Consider the following 16,310-nt stretch of genomic DNA (forward strand, 5'->3'; position numbering starts at 1 on the left):
TCCGTCTCAAAAAAAAAAAAAAAAAAAAAAAGAAAAGAAAAAGAATATATCTGTCAAATACTCAGGCCTAAATAACCATAGTTTGGCAGTCATACTTTCAAGTAAAAATAATATTCCAAGGAAAAAGCAGCAAGTTCATCTTGTGACTCGGACAAGTGCACAAATTCTTTCCTTTGAAATGACCATTGTACTTCAATATGCAGCAGAAGTGATTTTATGCATGTGAAGAAGAAAAGGCAAAAATGTTAACCTTTAGGATATCAGGGTAAATATTACATTTGATTTTGAGTTGCTGGCACAAAAGCAAAAGGAGAAGCATGATACACTCCATCGCTTAGAGTAACAGAAAAGAGGAAGCAGACAGGAAAGGCATATATTGCTTGATATTAAAGAAATTATTCTGAAATAATTTCTCAACCCCAAACATCATATATCATACAAGAACTTCTCTGCTGCCTGTTCACATGGGCTTCCCTCTCTCCTCCGAGGAGTCTTCAGGTGGAACACAATCAGAGCTGAAACAGGGACAGAGTGGGGTAGTGGTCGTGACAAACATTTTTTATTTTGTGTCAGATTTCACATCATATACTGAGACTTCTATATAGAAAAAACAGTTGGATCTGTAGCAGTTCATTAACTCATTAAAAGCTTTTAAACCTGTGAGATACTGTATAAAATTATTCTAAACAAAAAATGATTTCAGAGAAACGAGCACTGTGCGTCACCACAACCTCTCCACTGCCCAGCAATTTCATCATCTCTCCTATTGTTTTAGGGTCTTGATTCATCTCTTAATTTCCTTGAGATCACAGGAAATTAACTGGACACGACCTTTCTTTTAAAATTAAAAGTTCAGGGCCAGGCACAGTGGCTCACACTTGTAATCCCAGCACTTTGGGAGGCTGAGGCGGATGGATTGCTTGAGGCCAGGAGTTTGAGACCAGCCTGGCCAACATAGTGAAACCCTGTCTCTACTAAAAATAACAAAAAAAAAGCCAGTCATGGTGGTGTACACCTGTAATCCCAGCTACTTGAATGGCTGAGACACAAGAATCACTTGAACCCTCAAGGCAGAGGTTGCCGTGAACGGAAATTGTGCCACTGCACTCCAGCCTGGGCGACACAGCAAGACTCTGTCTTAAAATAAATAATAAATAAATACAATTAAAACTTCAAAATACCATTTAGGAAGGAGTTGTAAACCATTAAAAAAATCACACATTCTGACAAAGAAAGCCCTCTTCCTTTCTTTGTTCCTCAGTTGCAAAACACATCAGACTGAATATATGTCTAACCACTTCTGCTCAAGTTACTTTCTTTGTGGGATGTTCTCATTTGTAGTTACAACTGGCTACATAATTTGCAAGACTACACAAAATGAAATTGTAGGGTTCCTTGTTCAAAAATGATGCAGAATTCCCAGATGACAACAGCATTTGACTCAGGACAAGGCCTTTTCAAGCATGGGACCCTGTGCAAAAACAGTTGCATGCCTAAGAATCCAGCCCTGGTTGTTAGTGATTCTCGTCATTCAATAAATGCTTATAATTTCAATAAATTTATTGTGCAGAGTAAAAGTAAATTTACATAATCTCAATTTCAATGTAGATATGGTTATATGCCCACATGGAAGATTAAACTGATTATCACTGGGCCATAATAACTTTGCTGAAGACAAAAAAGTCAGGATCCCTGGGTTCCAATTTCAATTCTGCCCCCCAGTAAATACCAGGGGTTCTTGGATGAGATGAGAAGGCCTCTGGGCTTTTCAGCTTTAAAGTTCTGGTGTTCTGCATGAATTTAGAAAAGTGAAAGGTTTTAAAACATGCTAAAAACACTTCTCACTTCATCCCCTAGCTCCATGAGAATGACACTCTCAAAGGACTGGGAAAGTGTGGCACCATGAGGATGAATTCTCAGTGACAAAGGAGCTTCCTGGGGCTCTTAGGATGGCATTGAAACAGCCCTTTAGCAAGAACAATAACAAAATGCTGAAGTGCTGGGAAAGTCTTTCCCAAGACCTCTCCCGAGCTGCACACACACACAAAGCAACACAAGGGCCAAGGCGCAAGACGAAAGCACCATGTCTATTTATGCTGCAGGTAGAAACTTCCACACACGTGCGCTCATTTCATCTTCCCAGAAATTCTGCAGTGTCGATAATAAAGTTGCAAAACCAGATTCAGAGAGGTTAAAAAACTTGACCAAGTTCACAAAGTTGGAAAGTGGTGGAGTCCGGCCCAACTCGTGACTATCAGCCCCCAAAGGAACCCCCTTTCCACCAGCACGCGCTTCCCTGGGTTGAACTGAACCCAGACGTGTGACCGACGCTAACGGGCTGTCACTCGCGGTCCCACGTTGGCTCAGGGACACCCTTTAGGGGGCGTGTCCTCCCAGTTCTAGAGGCTCCCAGAGAAGAGGAGGTGCTCACTAACCAGGCAGCTCGCCCAGACTCCGGGCAGTGAGAGGGAGGGAGCGCAGGCCGCGGGAACGGGATGGAGACCAGCAGCCCGCGGCCCCCGCAGCCCAGCTCCAACCCGGGGCTGAGCCTGGATGCCCGACTGGGGGTGGACACGCGCCTCTGGGCCAAGGTGCTGTTCACCGCGCTCTACGCACTCATCTGGGCGCTGGGCTCGGCGGGCAATGCGCTGTCCGTGCACGTGGTGCTGAAGGCGCGGGCCGGGCGCGCGGGGCGCCTACGCTACCACGTGCTCAGCCTGGCGCTCGCGGGCCTGCTGCTGCTACTGGTCGGCGTGCCGGTGGAGCTCTACAGCTTCGTGTGGTTCCACTACCCCTGGGTCTTTGGCGACCTGGGCTGCCGCGGCTACTACTTCGTGCGCGAGCTGTGCGCCTACGCCACGGTGCTGAGCGTGGCAGGCCTGAGCGCCGAGCGCTGCCTAGCGGTGTGCCAGCCCCTGCGTGCCCGCAGCCTGCTGACGCGGCCCCGGACCCGGCGGCTGGTGGCGCTCTTGTGGGCCGCCTCGCTCGGCCTCGCCCTGCCCATGGCCGTCATCATGGGGCAGAAGCACGAACTGGAGACGGCGGACGGGGAGCCGGAGCCCGCCTCGCGAGTGTGCACGGTGCTGGTGAGCCGCACCGCGCTCCAAGTCTTTATCCAGGTAACGGCGTGGAGAGCGGGAGTTGGCGGGAGGGGCGGTGCTGGGAGGAGGGAACCCCCTCTCCCCGGGGGAACAGACATTTTCAACTCTAATGCTCGCCACCACCCAGAAAGTTGGGTCCCGTTGCTCCGTCCCATTTTACTAGACGGAGGGAGGTGTGGCCAAGGTGAAGCATTGAGAGAAGTCCCGATTTCAATTCAAAATTAACTCCAAAGTCAATGTTCCCACTCTTGCGAGAGTGGTGCTCAGACATTACTGGGCGTAAACTTGCCTGCAGAGCCTGTGAAAATACGGAGTCCATGACCCACCCAGGTTCCTGCCTCAGTAGCCCGAAGTCTGTGTTCCAAGGAGCCCCCCAGACGGCTCTGGAGAGGACCTCCCTGGAGGTAGGGTGGGGACGGGGAAGGCACTCCCGGCCTCTCTTCCAGAGGCCTGATCAGGCTTCTAACCTCATTTCCTGTTACCTTCTCCTTGACAGCCTTGCCTCCCCCAGGCCACTTGTCCCCCCACACCTCTTGCTCCCACTTTCCCCGAACCCCACACCATGCCCAGCCTCTGGCTTTTAAGTCGGAAGCTCATTCTTCTGCTTTTGATTCCAACCCTTCTTATTCCCCAAAGTGCAGCTCTGACCTCACCTCCTCCCCAACTCCAGGGACTCTCCCCTGTCTTCTGAATTCTCTCAGCATATGATGTATTTGCAGCACTTCACAATGCATTTTCTGAAAGTGATGCTCACCTTTCTAAGTGTCTGTCTCCATTTCCGCATCATTCTATAAGCCAGTGTCCTCTGGTCACTTGCTCTAGTCACATTAGACCATGATCTCACGTATCCAGCACACTGGGGAAGTGGGAAAGGCTGAGAAAGCACAGGCCCCTCCAGGCCCTGCTGGGCTACCAGGAAACCTAAAGGAACAAAGCAGGGTGGAGCCAGGATCCCTTCTCTGCACACTGGCACACGAGGGTATGTGGGAGAGTTTACTGTGTGAATTCATCAGGGCACATGGAGGGTGCAGAGGCTGCTTAGGGGACTCGTCCTAAGCAGCCTCCTAAGCGGCTTCTTAGTGCCACGTCCCCAGGTTAGGCTCCCTCTCATATTAAGCTGCCTCCTGCAGCTGGAAGCCCAGCCTGCCTACACAGTCGAAGGGCCCTCTCTAAAGTCCCCTCTCTCTTCCTATACCCTTTCCTTGTTTCTGAAGATCCCACCTTTGTTCGTGTCTGCTCATCCATCCCCTGGGCAGGGGTAGAGGACTGAAGGGCTTCAGGCAAGGTGTTCACTCACCAACCTGCTTTTTACTCATGACCAGGAGAAATCCATGGAGCAGGCGTCTTAAGATTTCGTGGGTGTTCAGTGGAGCCGCTTTGTTCCCATTCAATCTAAACACTGTGGAGGGGAGAGGGACTCTCCATGGCCAGAATCCTTCCAGATCTTGAGCATGCCCCACAGTCCCACCCCCGGAATCCACAGAGGCCACCGAGTCATCTTCAGAAGTGTACCTCTGTGGAGTGGCTGTCCCAGCAATAGGGCCTTCTCTCCACTGAACTTGTCACCTCTTATTTCTTTAAACAACATCTTCCTCCCCTAGTTCCTTTCTGACAGGCTCAGCCCAGAGATCCCTTGCTCATCACATGGAATCTGCCATGAGCAACTGTCTGCAGTGATTTTCCCGTGGGTCTGGGGGCTCCAATGGGCACCTGGAAGCAGGACACAGGTCTCCCGTGGATGTGGAGTATGGAGGGTGGGATCTGGCCTGGAGAGAGGGATGGAGGGACCAAATGCCTGAGGAAGATGTATTTATTTGTTTCCTTGTTTATTTTACATGGAACTTCACATTTAAAAGTTTATAAGTCTCGGTGTAGTAGCTCAAGCCTGTAATCTCAGCACTTTGGGAGGCTAAGGCAGGAGGATCAGTTGAGGCCAGGAGTTCGAGACCAGCCTGGGCAACATAGTGAAACCCTGTCTCTCCTAAAAATAAAATAGTTAGCTAGGCATGGTGGCATGCCTGTAGTCCTAGCTGTTGAGGAGCCTGAGGCAGGAAGATCCCTTGAACCCAGGAATTTGAGGTTGCATTGAGTCATGATTGCATCACTGCACTCCAGCAGGGGTGACAGGGCAAGACCCTGTCTCAAAAAATAAAAATTAAAAATTAAAAGTTCATAATCTCTTTCTGAATGAAAAAATCTAGACATTATGGAAGGGGAAAAAGAGGCTGGAGAGGGGTGTAGTCAGAACTCTATGTTGCAAATGATGGAAACAGAACTGGAGGCAACTTCAGCCAAAATAAAAAATTGAAGCAAGGATGTTGGGGCAGCTGAGATCTCAGGTCAGAGTCAGGGGCTCAGGGCTCCCAGGAGCCCCTCTCTCTCCTTCTCTTCCCAGACTCAGAAAGAGGCCTCTGGGTGTCTGTGGGTAGGGTTCATATGCCCAGGTCTGTCCACAGGACAAGAACATGGCTGCTGGCATCCTCTGTGATAATTCAATGAGATCATGTGGAATTGCCCAGAATATTGCAGGTCCTCAACAAATGTTCACCTTCTTTCCTTTCCTGCCTTTTCTTCCTGCCTGAGGGTTTAACTCCAGCTCTCCCTTCCCAGCCTGGTACAGTGCCTGGCTCACAGGAAGCAGAATCAGGGCCTTCCCACCTATCCCGTCTTCTCTCCCTCCCTGCCTGCTCTGCCCTTCTCCTTCCCTTCCTCCTCTCCTCACTCATCATCAAGCTCCCTCCTTCCTCCACCCCGGCTTCTCCTTAATAACTCAGCTCCATTTGCCTTCTCTGGATTTACTTTTTGTTTTGTTTTGTTTTGTTTGATATGGAGTCTCAACTCTGTCGCCAGGCTGGAGTGCAGTGGCACGTTCTTGGCTTACTGCAACCTCAGCCTCCTGGGTTCAAGCGATTCTCCTGCCTCAGCAGGAGTAGCTCCGAGTAGTCCGAGTAGCTCAGACTACAGGTGCGTGCCACCATGCCCAGCTAATTTTTGTATTTTTAGTAGAAATGGGGTTTCACCATGTTGGCCAGGATAGTCTTGATCTCCTGATCTCATGATCTGCCCGCCTCAGCCTCCCAAAGTGCTGGGATTATAGCCGTGAGCCACCACGCCCGGCCTAGATTCACTTTTTGTTTGTTGTTTTTTATTTTAATTTTTTTGCTTTGAAAACATCTTTACTGTTTAAACAAAGTTATATACGTACATTTTTTAAAAATTTGAGCATGAGTAAGCAAAGGGGTGTGAGAGTTTGATAGGATGAGGAACCCCACAGTAGCTGTCCCTGTGCCTCTGGGGCAGCAGCTGGAAGGACCGGCAAGGAGAGGACCAGCTGGAGACCCGCAACCTCATCTCTCTGCTCTCTTTGCCCAGGAGATCTTCCCAGGCCTCCCCACCACTTTGGCCCACTGCCACTTGGTACCCCAGCTCTACCAAGGGTTATTATCCTCCTTTTGCCACATCGATTCAGGTCCTGCTGTTGCTGCTGGGTAGCAGGATCGCAAGGGCTAACGTGCCTGCGTGCCTTCCTGCAGTCTTGACCCGGTTTCTTGGCCTCAGAGGCTGTGACCATGGACTCTGACTTTAAACTGAAGCTGTCCAGCAAGTGGGAGCCGCTTGAGGACCTGTTTGAATCTGAGGACTGCAAAGTAGGCTGAGGCACTTGGGGTCACATCTACAAAGCCAAGAGGAAAGGTGGTTCCTTCACAAGCTTGAGCACCCACGGGCCCTCCCTCTTCGGAAAGTCTTTCTGTCTCATGCTGACAGGGAAGCGGGGCTTCTGTATGACCTCTGACTTATAATCTAGTGGTGCAGAGCTACTAACAAACAAGAAGCCAGCTCAGTTACCTTGGGGGGTAGTGAGGTCATCATCACCTCCCATCCTAGATGCAGTTTGCCACCTGCACGACCACTGGGAGTTGCATAGGTATGTAGAACCTGCCAATATTTTAACTATGAGTAAAGATCCTGAGTAAAGACGAGTCAAAATCACTGATATGAGTGGCACTCTATTTTTTTGTTCACCTTCGAAGCCTTGGGCAGATCTGGATCTAGCAGCTGTAACATTCTGGTTCCGAGTCCCAGAGCTACTTATTGAGGCAAGACATTATTCCAGAGCTGCTGATACATGGGCTATAGAGTGTGTATTTGCAGAACTACTAATGTCAGGACCAATATTTTTTATCATCCACACTAGTAACCTTTAGCCCCATAACAAGCTAGCACTAAGCACAGAGCAGCAGGTACAGGAATCTACCTCCCAGCTGCCTGCACGTGGTTCCCAGCTGCAGCAGAAGAGCCAGTGCGTTGCTGCTCAGACCTGGCTGTGCAGTTCTCCGCTGAGGCCTGGCGTGGCTGTGACAATGAACCACATTTCCACAATGCCTGGGAGCCGGGTTCCACCACTTGTCACAGTCTGGAGCAGTGACTTCCAGGCTGTTCCTAATTGGGAGACAAGCTTGGAAAAAAAAAAAAAAACAGTGCCAAAGTGCCAAGCAACGTTTGTGTTTTGAATATGCTGCTCACATAGTTTCCTTGACATGGTTCAACCTGGCCAGAGCAACGAAGCTGTGAAATGAATTCTGTCAGTCTAACAGCATCTTTTGACAAATAGTGCGTTTAAAAATGTTTAACTTGAAACATACAGTGTATGTTAACACAACAAAATGACCAGACTCAAATTAGGATTATTTTGGTTCTAATATTTTATCAGTGAGTTGATTCACTGTTCATATTAACCAGTGTTTTTTTTGTCCAAGAAAATTGCTTACAGTTTTTGAAAGTATGAAAACCTATAGTTTTCCCAGAAAGATTTTAAAACTCCCAAAGATTAATTACTAATGTATAAATATCTTTTTAATTTTGATCTTTGTTTTGACTGGTATTAAAGCTACAAATTGATAGTAATTAAGTATGTCATTACTGATATAAACCTGTTTGGTTCCTCAACAAACTAAATTGATGGTCATAGGTAGTGTTTTATTTTTCCCTCAGTGTTGCTGATTTGCGAGCAAGCATTAAGATAAAAAGGCATGAATGATAACTCCATAAAAAGGCCCAGGGTCCAATTCAGATATTTCATACTGATTTTAAAGTAGTATTAAATATCATTCAGTTAGTCCGGGCACAGTGGCTCACACCTGTAATCCCAGCACTTTGGGAAGCCAAGGTGGGCAGATTGCTTGAGCTCAGGAGTTCAGGACCAGCCTGGGCAGCATAGTGAGAACCCCATCTCTACAAAAAATACAAAAATTAGCCAGGCGTAGTGGCACATGCATGTAGTCCCAGCTACTCGGGAGGCTGAGGTGGGAGGATCACTTGAGGCCAGGAGGCAGAGGTTGCAGTAAGTTGTGACTGCACTACCGCACTCCAGTCTGGGCGACCTCGTCTCAAAAAAAAAAAATGCTCAGTGTTTAAAATGTTTGCTAAGGGAAAGGTGGAAGAGAGCGTTAGAACTGATGAGGGGAAACCCTAGAACACCTTGACTTTGAATTTTTAAAAGTAAACATTTAAAACACAGGGTATTATATAAATAAATTCATTTTTCTAAGTCAAATAGTATCAATGATGATAACCCAAGGTGTGTGATGGAAAACAGCAATCCCGTCGTTCTCCACACTCTGATTCATTTCTCTGTTTCTCTAGTTGAGAGGCAAATACCATGTGTTCTTGTCTCTTGCCCTCTTTGCCTCCATATTTCTAAAGAGCACACTAGCTTTATTTCTCAGTTTTAAATTGTATCCACTGTCTTATATCTATAGAAAATGAGCATTTCACTCTCCTACATTCCTATCCCTGCCCTCTGCCACCATCACCTCAACACACGCTGGCCCCATCCTCCTTCCAGTGTATCCCTGTGCTGGGTTAAATTTATGTTCAGTATTTATGTAATTGTGACTATGTAAACATTCTTCACAGATGACCCATGTGTTGTATTTTTCTAATCCAAGGACTTTTGTTTTCTTTGCAGTTAATAATGTATGGTCTTTTTTTTCATTTGCATAGTTTTTTACATACTTATTTGTAGTTCATTTTCAGCTTCTCTATCACAAGTGTAAATGCCCTTTCAATATGTTCTGATCCATTAGATAATCTACCAGTTTCTTCTTTTATTTTTCAGTTCTCCCTGGAGCTCTCTGGCCTCCTGCTCCAGTCCCACTGGTTGCTCTCTAGTGCACAGGGGGACCATAGGGAAGTCTCATCTGCACAGGGGCCCCCTGGGAGCTCCCTTCCATCTGCACAGGGGCCCCCTGGAGGTTCCCTTCCATCACTTGGTGGGTCTTCTGTAGGATACCCCATTTTGAATGACAGGTCTTCCTCTTTATTGGCTTATAACCTTATTTGTTTAGAACATACGTTTTTTTAATCTCCTGAGACCTGAGGAAGGGTCCACAGAGGGTAAAAAAATTTGAGAATTTGCATGTCAAAAATTGTTTTCTTTTATCCTCACGTTTGTCATAATATGGCTGGGTATAAAATTCTAAGATGGAAGCCATTTTTCTCACAAACTGTAAAGCACTGCTCATGATTTTCTAGCTTCCACCATTGCTTTTAAGAAGTGAATGTCATTCTGGTTTTCCATCCTATCTATGTGACCTGTTTTATCTGTTTGGAAGCTTTCAAGATCTTCTCTTTATACCCAAGGGCTAAACATCATAAGAACGAGACCTGCCATGAGTCTATTTCCATCCCTTCTGGGCACTCAGGCAGCCTTTCAGTCTAGAAGCTCAGATTCCTCAACGTTGGGAAAACTTTCTTGAATGCATTTTTAAATAAAATTTCCTCCCCTCTGTTTTCTCTGTTTTTTTTTCTTCCTGGAACCCCTATTATGAACATCCTAAACTAATCCGAAATTTCATTTTCTCTCTCCTCACTTTCTGAGAACTTTCTCAACCTTATCTTCTAACCCTTCTGCCGCTCCTTCTGCTCATGCAGATTCCGGGCCTGGGGCACAGCCAGGTGGCGAGGGCCGCAGGGCCCTGGTGCTGCCCCATAGCCCTTGGCATTACCTCCACAGGTGAATGTGCTGGTGTCCTTCGTGCTCCCCTTGGCACTAACTGCTTTCCTGAACGGGGTCACAGTGAGCCACCTGCTGGCCCTCTGCTCCCAAGTGCCGTCCACTTCTACCCCGGGCAGCTCCACCCCCAGCCGCCTGGAGCTGCTGAGTGAGGAGGGTCTCCTCAGATTCATCGTATGGAAGAAGACCTTTATCCAGGGAGGCCAGGTCAGCCTGGTGAGACACAAAGATGTGCGCCGGATCCGCAGCCTCCAGCGCAGCGTCCAGGTTCTCAGTTAAGTCCTCTGTAACATCACCCCAGAAGAAAGGGGCCCAGGTTCCGGGGCTGCCTCCACCAATCCCTGGCCGGGTGACCTCAGCAAGTCCCTACCTCTCTCAAGGCTTCCTTTATCCTATGCCCCAGGGGAACTGTATAACCAACAGACTTCCTGTAGGGTTCGGTGCTATAATTAAAGGAAAGAATAGGAATTCTGTACATGAAGCCTCCGATCTGCTCCAGGGAATAGCACACACAGGCAAACAGAGACCTGACCAGTTTTCAGTGAGTCTGGCGGTGTGGATGAACACGAGGAGCAGTTATGGTTGAAGACTGTGGCTGCAAATGGTGGACTCTTAGATGGGCTGGGTACCTAAATCCAGTTCCCTTCAAACTCCATTTTCCCTCCTACAACACTGATCTGTTTGCTTTCTTGTTTTGTAAGTCTCTGGGAAAATTTGGCCTTATAAGAGAAACTCCAAAAGGCACCGGAGAGCAGAGGTCTCTCCAAGTACCCACCGTAACCCAGGCACTAGCTAGGGTATGGAAGGATCAAGTACAAGACAGGGTCTCTGCTGTCATCAATGTCACAATCTTGTGTATGGACAGAGACGCAAGAGCTGAGTGCAATGTGATGTGATAAGTAACACAAAGTCAGCACATGAAGGTGTCAGACTTCATTTTACGGACAATGGTCAGTCATTGAAAAAGTTGATGTCCATGAGTGACGGGAGATTTGCTTTTGAGACCTACTGCACTCAGCTCTTTGGAGAATGGGCTAAACGGTGCCTCTAAAACTTCAGTGTGCGTAAGAATGATCTGGAGAGTTGTAAAATGCAAACTGCAGGGCCCAAGATTCTGCACTTCTACTAGGCTTCTCACTGATGTTGACACTGCTGGTCCAGGGGCTACCCTGGGCTAGATGATGGCTTTGCCAGTCAGAGCAAAGTAGAAGCAGGAGAGGGAAGGGGTGGGAGGTTGGGAAACTCGTCATAGTCCAGTGCAGAGGCGGTAAGAGTCTCTTAGGGAGGTAGCCATAAGAGCAGGGAAAGCACACAGAGGAGAGATGCTAAGAAGAAACTTTTCAATAGACTTGATATAGAAAGGAACAGAAAAATAGGAGTCTCTGGCTTATGGCTTGAGTGCCAGATGAATGGCAGTGCTGTAAATTAACCAGAGAAGGACTAAAGGAGCAAGAGGCTTTCTAAGACAAGAAAGACACAAGTTCATTTTTTTTTTTCTTTTTGAGATGGAGTCTTGCTCTGTCACCCAGGCTGGAGCACAGTGGCGTGGTCTCAGCTCACTGCAACCTCCTCCTTTCAGGTTCAAGCAATTCTCCTGCCTCAGCCTCCCAAGTAGCTGGGATTACAGGCACCTGCCACCACACCCGGCTAATTTTCATCCTGTTAGCCAGGCTGGTCTCAAACACCTGACCTCAACTGATCCACTTGCCTCGGCTTCCCAAAGTGCTGGGATTACAGGCGTGAGCCACCATGCCTGGCCCAAGAAAGACACATTTCTGTTGTACATGCAGATCGATAACCAGGTAGGGATATCTAGCCCTGGGTTGGGAATATCTATATTCTAGTGGCCAGGAGGAGGTCCTAGAAGCATGCTGTGTCCTGGTCATGGCCAGAGTGGACATTCACCCAGAGGACAGGATCACATAAGGTTTGAGAAGAGATTCAGGTTGGGATATATCAGATAACCTCAAAGCCTCCTTCCAACACTTCACTCCAGGACCAGGTTAGAGGGAAATGCTGCTATTTCCTTGGGCATCATCCTCCCTTTGCAATGGTGTAACTGAGAATGTGTCTGCTTTCTCCTGGTGCTGTCTCTCCCTTTCCAATGCTCTGCAGGAGCCATTGTGATCATGTATGTCATCTGCTGGCTGCCGTACCATGCCCGCAGGCTCATGTACTGCTACGTCCCTGATGACGCGTGGACTGAGTGAGTGTGGCAGAAGGACCCTAGCACACAGGGAGGGGGCCCAACCGGGCTGGGCCTGGGGTCTCCATTGCTCTCCAGAGGGACCCTCCATTGCTGGGTCCTCTGGAACCCTGGACTGCATTCCACCTGGTCCCGTGCAGTCTGTGCCTTGAAATCTCCCAGCCAGGGATGGGGAACAGAACGTTGTCTCTGACCTGGTAAGGCCGTGTGCATGAGAGGCCTAGCCAAGACTGTGGGATTCTCACTACAGGAGAAAGAGAAGCCTACAGTCTGGGGAGGGGGAGCACGGGCCATGCTTCTGAGGCTTCCCCTCTCTCTCCTTCCTCTCCTATTCCAAGGAAAGTGTGAGGAAGACACAAAGCTGCGACCCCATGAGCTAACAAAGGTCCCCTCAGCAGAGACCAAGATATGCACCCCCTTTTATGACATGGTTGGAGAAGATGAGAGAATTCATAATCTGCCTTTCAGAAATCACTGTGCCTCAATCATAAGTGGGAATCAAACATCCAAAAGAATCGAGGTCCCAGGAAGCCTCCACAGAAAGAGCCATGTGACAGATGCCTCCTCCTCAGGAGCCACCAGCACCCCTTATACTTGCGCGGGCAACATGAGCTCGTGCCAAGTGCACTGCAAAGAATCTGCAGCAAGGAGTGCGGCTCCTCAGAAGGACCTTCGGCTCTTAGTGCAGCCACATCTCCTGACCACACGCAGCAGCCCGGGGCACCCGGGGCCTCAGTGGCTGGACAGATGGCCCCTGTCAGTCGGCAGTGTCACCTTATCATGAGGTGACCAGGAACCACAGCCAGGGATGGCAGATCATAGAGGCTGGGTGGAGGGCGTCAGCTGCTGGTGACGAAACATTTATGGAATTTACATTGTGTTTCCTGGCTGGGCACGGTGGCTCATGCCTGTAATCTCAGCACTTTGGGAGGCTAAGGCAGGTGGATCACCTGAGGTCAGGAGTTCAAGACCAGTCTGGCCAACATGGTGAAACCGCGTCTCTACTAAAAACACAAAAATTGGCTGGGCACGGTGGTGTGCGCCTGTAGTCCCAGCTATTCAGGACTGTAGGCAGGAGAATTGCTTGAGCCCGGGAGGCGGAGGTTGCAGTGAGCCATGCCGTTGCACTCCAGCCTGGGAGACAGAGCAAGACTCCATCTCAAAAACAAACAAACAAAAACACTGTGCTTCCTGATAGCAGAACATAGGCTTCCTCATGCAGCCCTCTGGAGGAGAGGCATTCTCCAGCAGGAAGTGGACACTGTGAGGAGGTGACAGGTCCTCTAACCAGGCTTCTGGGTTTCTCTTGCAGCCCACTGGACAATTTCTACCACTACTTCTGCTTGGTGACCAACACACTTCTCTACGTCAGCTCAGCTGTGACTCCTCTTCTCTACAACGCCGTGTCCTCCTCCTTCAGAAAACTCTTCCTGGAAGCCGTCAGCTCCCTGTGTGGAGCGCACCACCCCATGAAGCGGTTACCCCCCGAAGCCCCAGAGTCCCACCCTAATGGATACAGCTTCAGGCTTTGGGGATCCCCCAGAAACCCGGACCTGAATGTAATGCAAGAACGAACAGAACAAGCAAAAGGACTAGCTGCTTAGTCACCTGGCAAAGCAGGTGAGCAACCTTATCACTAATCATTCAAGCTTCGCAGCCAGGGCGACTTCGATCAAGCCCAGCTCTGCTGAGAAACATCAAGTACAGGGAAGCCACGTGACCCCTCCTAGCCTCAGGCTCCCTCGTCTGTGTAGTGCAGATAAAGAACAGCACCCATCTCTTAGTGTTGTCTGAGACTAAAGTGCTTAGCACAGAGCCTGGTGCGTAGTAGATGCTCAATAAATTTTTGCTGGCACGATTTCTGCTGTTACTGTTGTTGCACGGCTATCATCATTGCTTTCCTGCTGTCCTGAAAGCCCCGGACACGCTGCTGTAGTTTTACGCTCAGGTGTCCTGTAAATTTCCTCAAATGACCAATCAGCAGTGCCCCAGAAGCTGACCAAATTGGTGCCTCACATGAGCTGTAGTAAGATTCTCCATTCTCTCCCAGGCAGGGAGCTGCTGTTGACACTGGCAGCAGCTTCTGCAGGCTCCGGAAAGCCAGTGGGCTGCTGGCGTCCCCTCCTGCCTCTGGCCAAGCCAGCCCGTGTGGCCTACGGGGAAACGGCCATGCACACTCTGCCACGAGGCACATGTGGCCCAGGTACGCTCTGGCCAGCGCAGTGCTGGACAAGAGTTGAATCTTAATTCTCTTCATCAGGGCAAGCTCTGCCCGTTTGACAGCAGGCCTCAGTCCCTGCACTGCCCGCACAGGCCAGGCCCACTTCCTACTACCAGCCTTGCTCCTGGAGGCAGTAAGGCTGAGGCCAGGGAAGCAGTGGTGCTTTTCCCTGAGGGCAGAGCACGCAGTGGTAAAAGGCAGGGGAGGGTACCGGCCTGTGAGGGGAGGAGGAGAGAGATGGGTGCGGGACACAGCACCAAGGAGAGGTTCGTTTTGATGAACTGTGTCAACGCTTCCCTAGACTCTGTCCACCTCCTGACCCGTCCCCCACCCCCTACTCCCATGATGGACGCTGCACACACTCATCACACACACATCACACAGGCACACATAAGTATGCACAGACTCATCACATGCAGACATACCACAAACACACGGCACATGCACACTTACACCTCACATGTGCACACATGTCACATACACTCATTACACCTACAGCACATATCAGATGCACATCACACACACCACATGTAAACTCATCACATGCATACGTGTCACATGCACACACTCCTGGGCTGGTCCACCGAGACGAGCCGGCAGTGGCTTCTGCACAACTCGGAGGTGACTGTTCTCCAGCCCCCAGCCCCAGAACCCCTGAGAAGAGGCCAGAGGTGACGACCATATCCCCTTCACGGAGCCATCCCGGGCTAGGACCAGCACGGGTACCCACACGTGGGCCTCGTCGGGCGAGGACATGCCACCTGGAAAGGAGGAGCGACGGCAGCCCTGGCGTGGGGACCCCTAGAGGGGGCGGCTCTGACGGGCAGGCCACGGACTCACGGTGTTCATGGAGGAAGAAGGAGCTTCAGACCCGCACCGGGAACGGTGAGGCCCAACATGCCCGGCCCCGCAGCCGGTGATGGTGCAACCTCCGTTTAAGCCGCGGCTTCGGAGGCCCTGGCTCAAGGTTGTGGCTGCGGCTCCCCAGCCAACGCTCCAGAGAGGTCCAGGAAGCAGGAAAGGCAAGCAGCAGCTCCCAGTCCAAACGCAGATGAGACTGCGCAGGAAGCAGGCTCCGGTGAGGTCCGGGGCGTGGGCCGGGAGAGCCGGTTCCTCGACCTCATCACTGGGAGCAGGAGAACCCTGGGCAGGTTCAACTCCCTGAGTCCGTGTCTTCATCCGCGAAACTGGTGCGGGCAGAAAGTTCTTAAGCTATTTAAAAACAGTAATTCAGGTCAGCAAGAATGGATCTGAATTCGAAGCAATTTGTAATCTTCATTTATCTCCTTTGCGTGTGTGTGTGTGAGTGTGTGTGTGTATGTGTGTGTGTGTCTACAGAAATGTTAACGTGCTTGATTTGGGGTATTCTCCCAAGACCCTGCTAAGGGTATTACGTAATATATGGCATATATCCCATGTTACTTTTCTCAAACATGGAAAACCCAAATTGAAAAATATATCTGGCCCCCAGGGTTTCAGATAAGGGACTGTGGATCTGAAGTACCTAATAATAAGTTTATAATAATTAAATAAGATAAAGAATGTTAAGCTCCTACCACAGTGCCTGGCATATAGTAAATCCTCAATAAATGCTAGTTGTCATTATTGTCGTCATCATCATCCTAGACCGCAAACTGGGTAAAACCTGGTAGTGTCCCTTCGAAAAGATTATATGAATGAGGGACACTTTTTCTGCTACATGTTACCAAAGTACAGTAAGAGGCAAGAGAAACAAAATGTGAAGAATAGATTGAGAAACATAGATGA

General features: G+C 49.4%; 1 protein-coding gene across 1 annotated transcript; it reads left to right on the forward strand.

The window, feature by feature from the left end:
• Positions 1 to 2,352: 2,352 nt before the first annotated feature.
• On the forward strand, positions 2,353 to 14,180 carry NTSR2 (neurotensin receptor 2). The gene is given in 5 exon segments (XM_054475710.1): positions 2,353 to 3,119; positions 10,117 to 10,390; positions 12,232 to 12,322; positions 13,635 to 13,803; positions 13,805 to 14,180. Coding segments are annotated over 5 exon segments (1,233 nt in total). The 5' UTR covers positions 2,353 to 2,495; the 3' UTR covers positions 13,880 to 14,180.
• The last annotated feature ends 2,130 nt before the right edge of the window (positions 14,181 to 16,310 follow it).

This window comes from Pongo pygmaeus, chromosome 12 (genome assembly GCF_028885625.2).
Source record: "Pongo pygmaeus isolate AG05252 chromosome 12, NHGRI_mPonPyg2-v2.0_pri, whole genome shotgun sequence".
Taxonomy (NCBI): domain Eukaryota; kingdom Metazoa; phylum Chordata; class Mammalia; order Primates; family Hominidae; genus Pongo; species Pongo pygmaeus.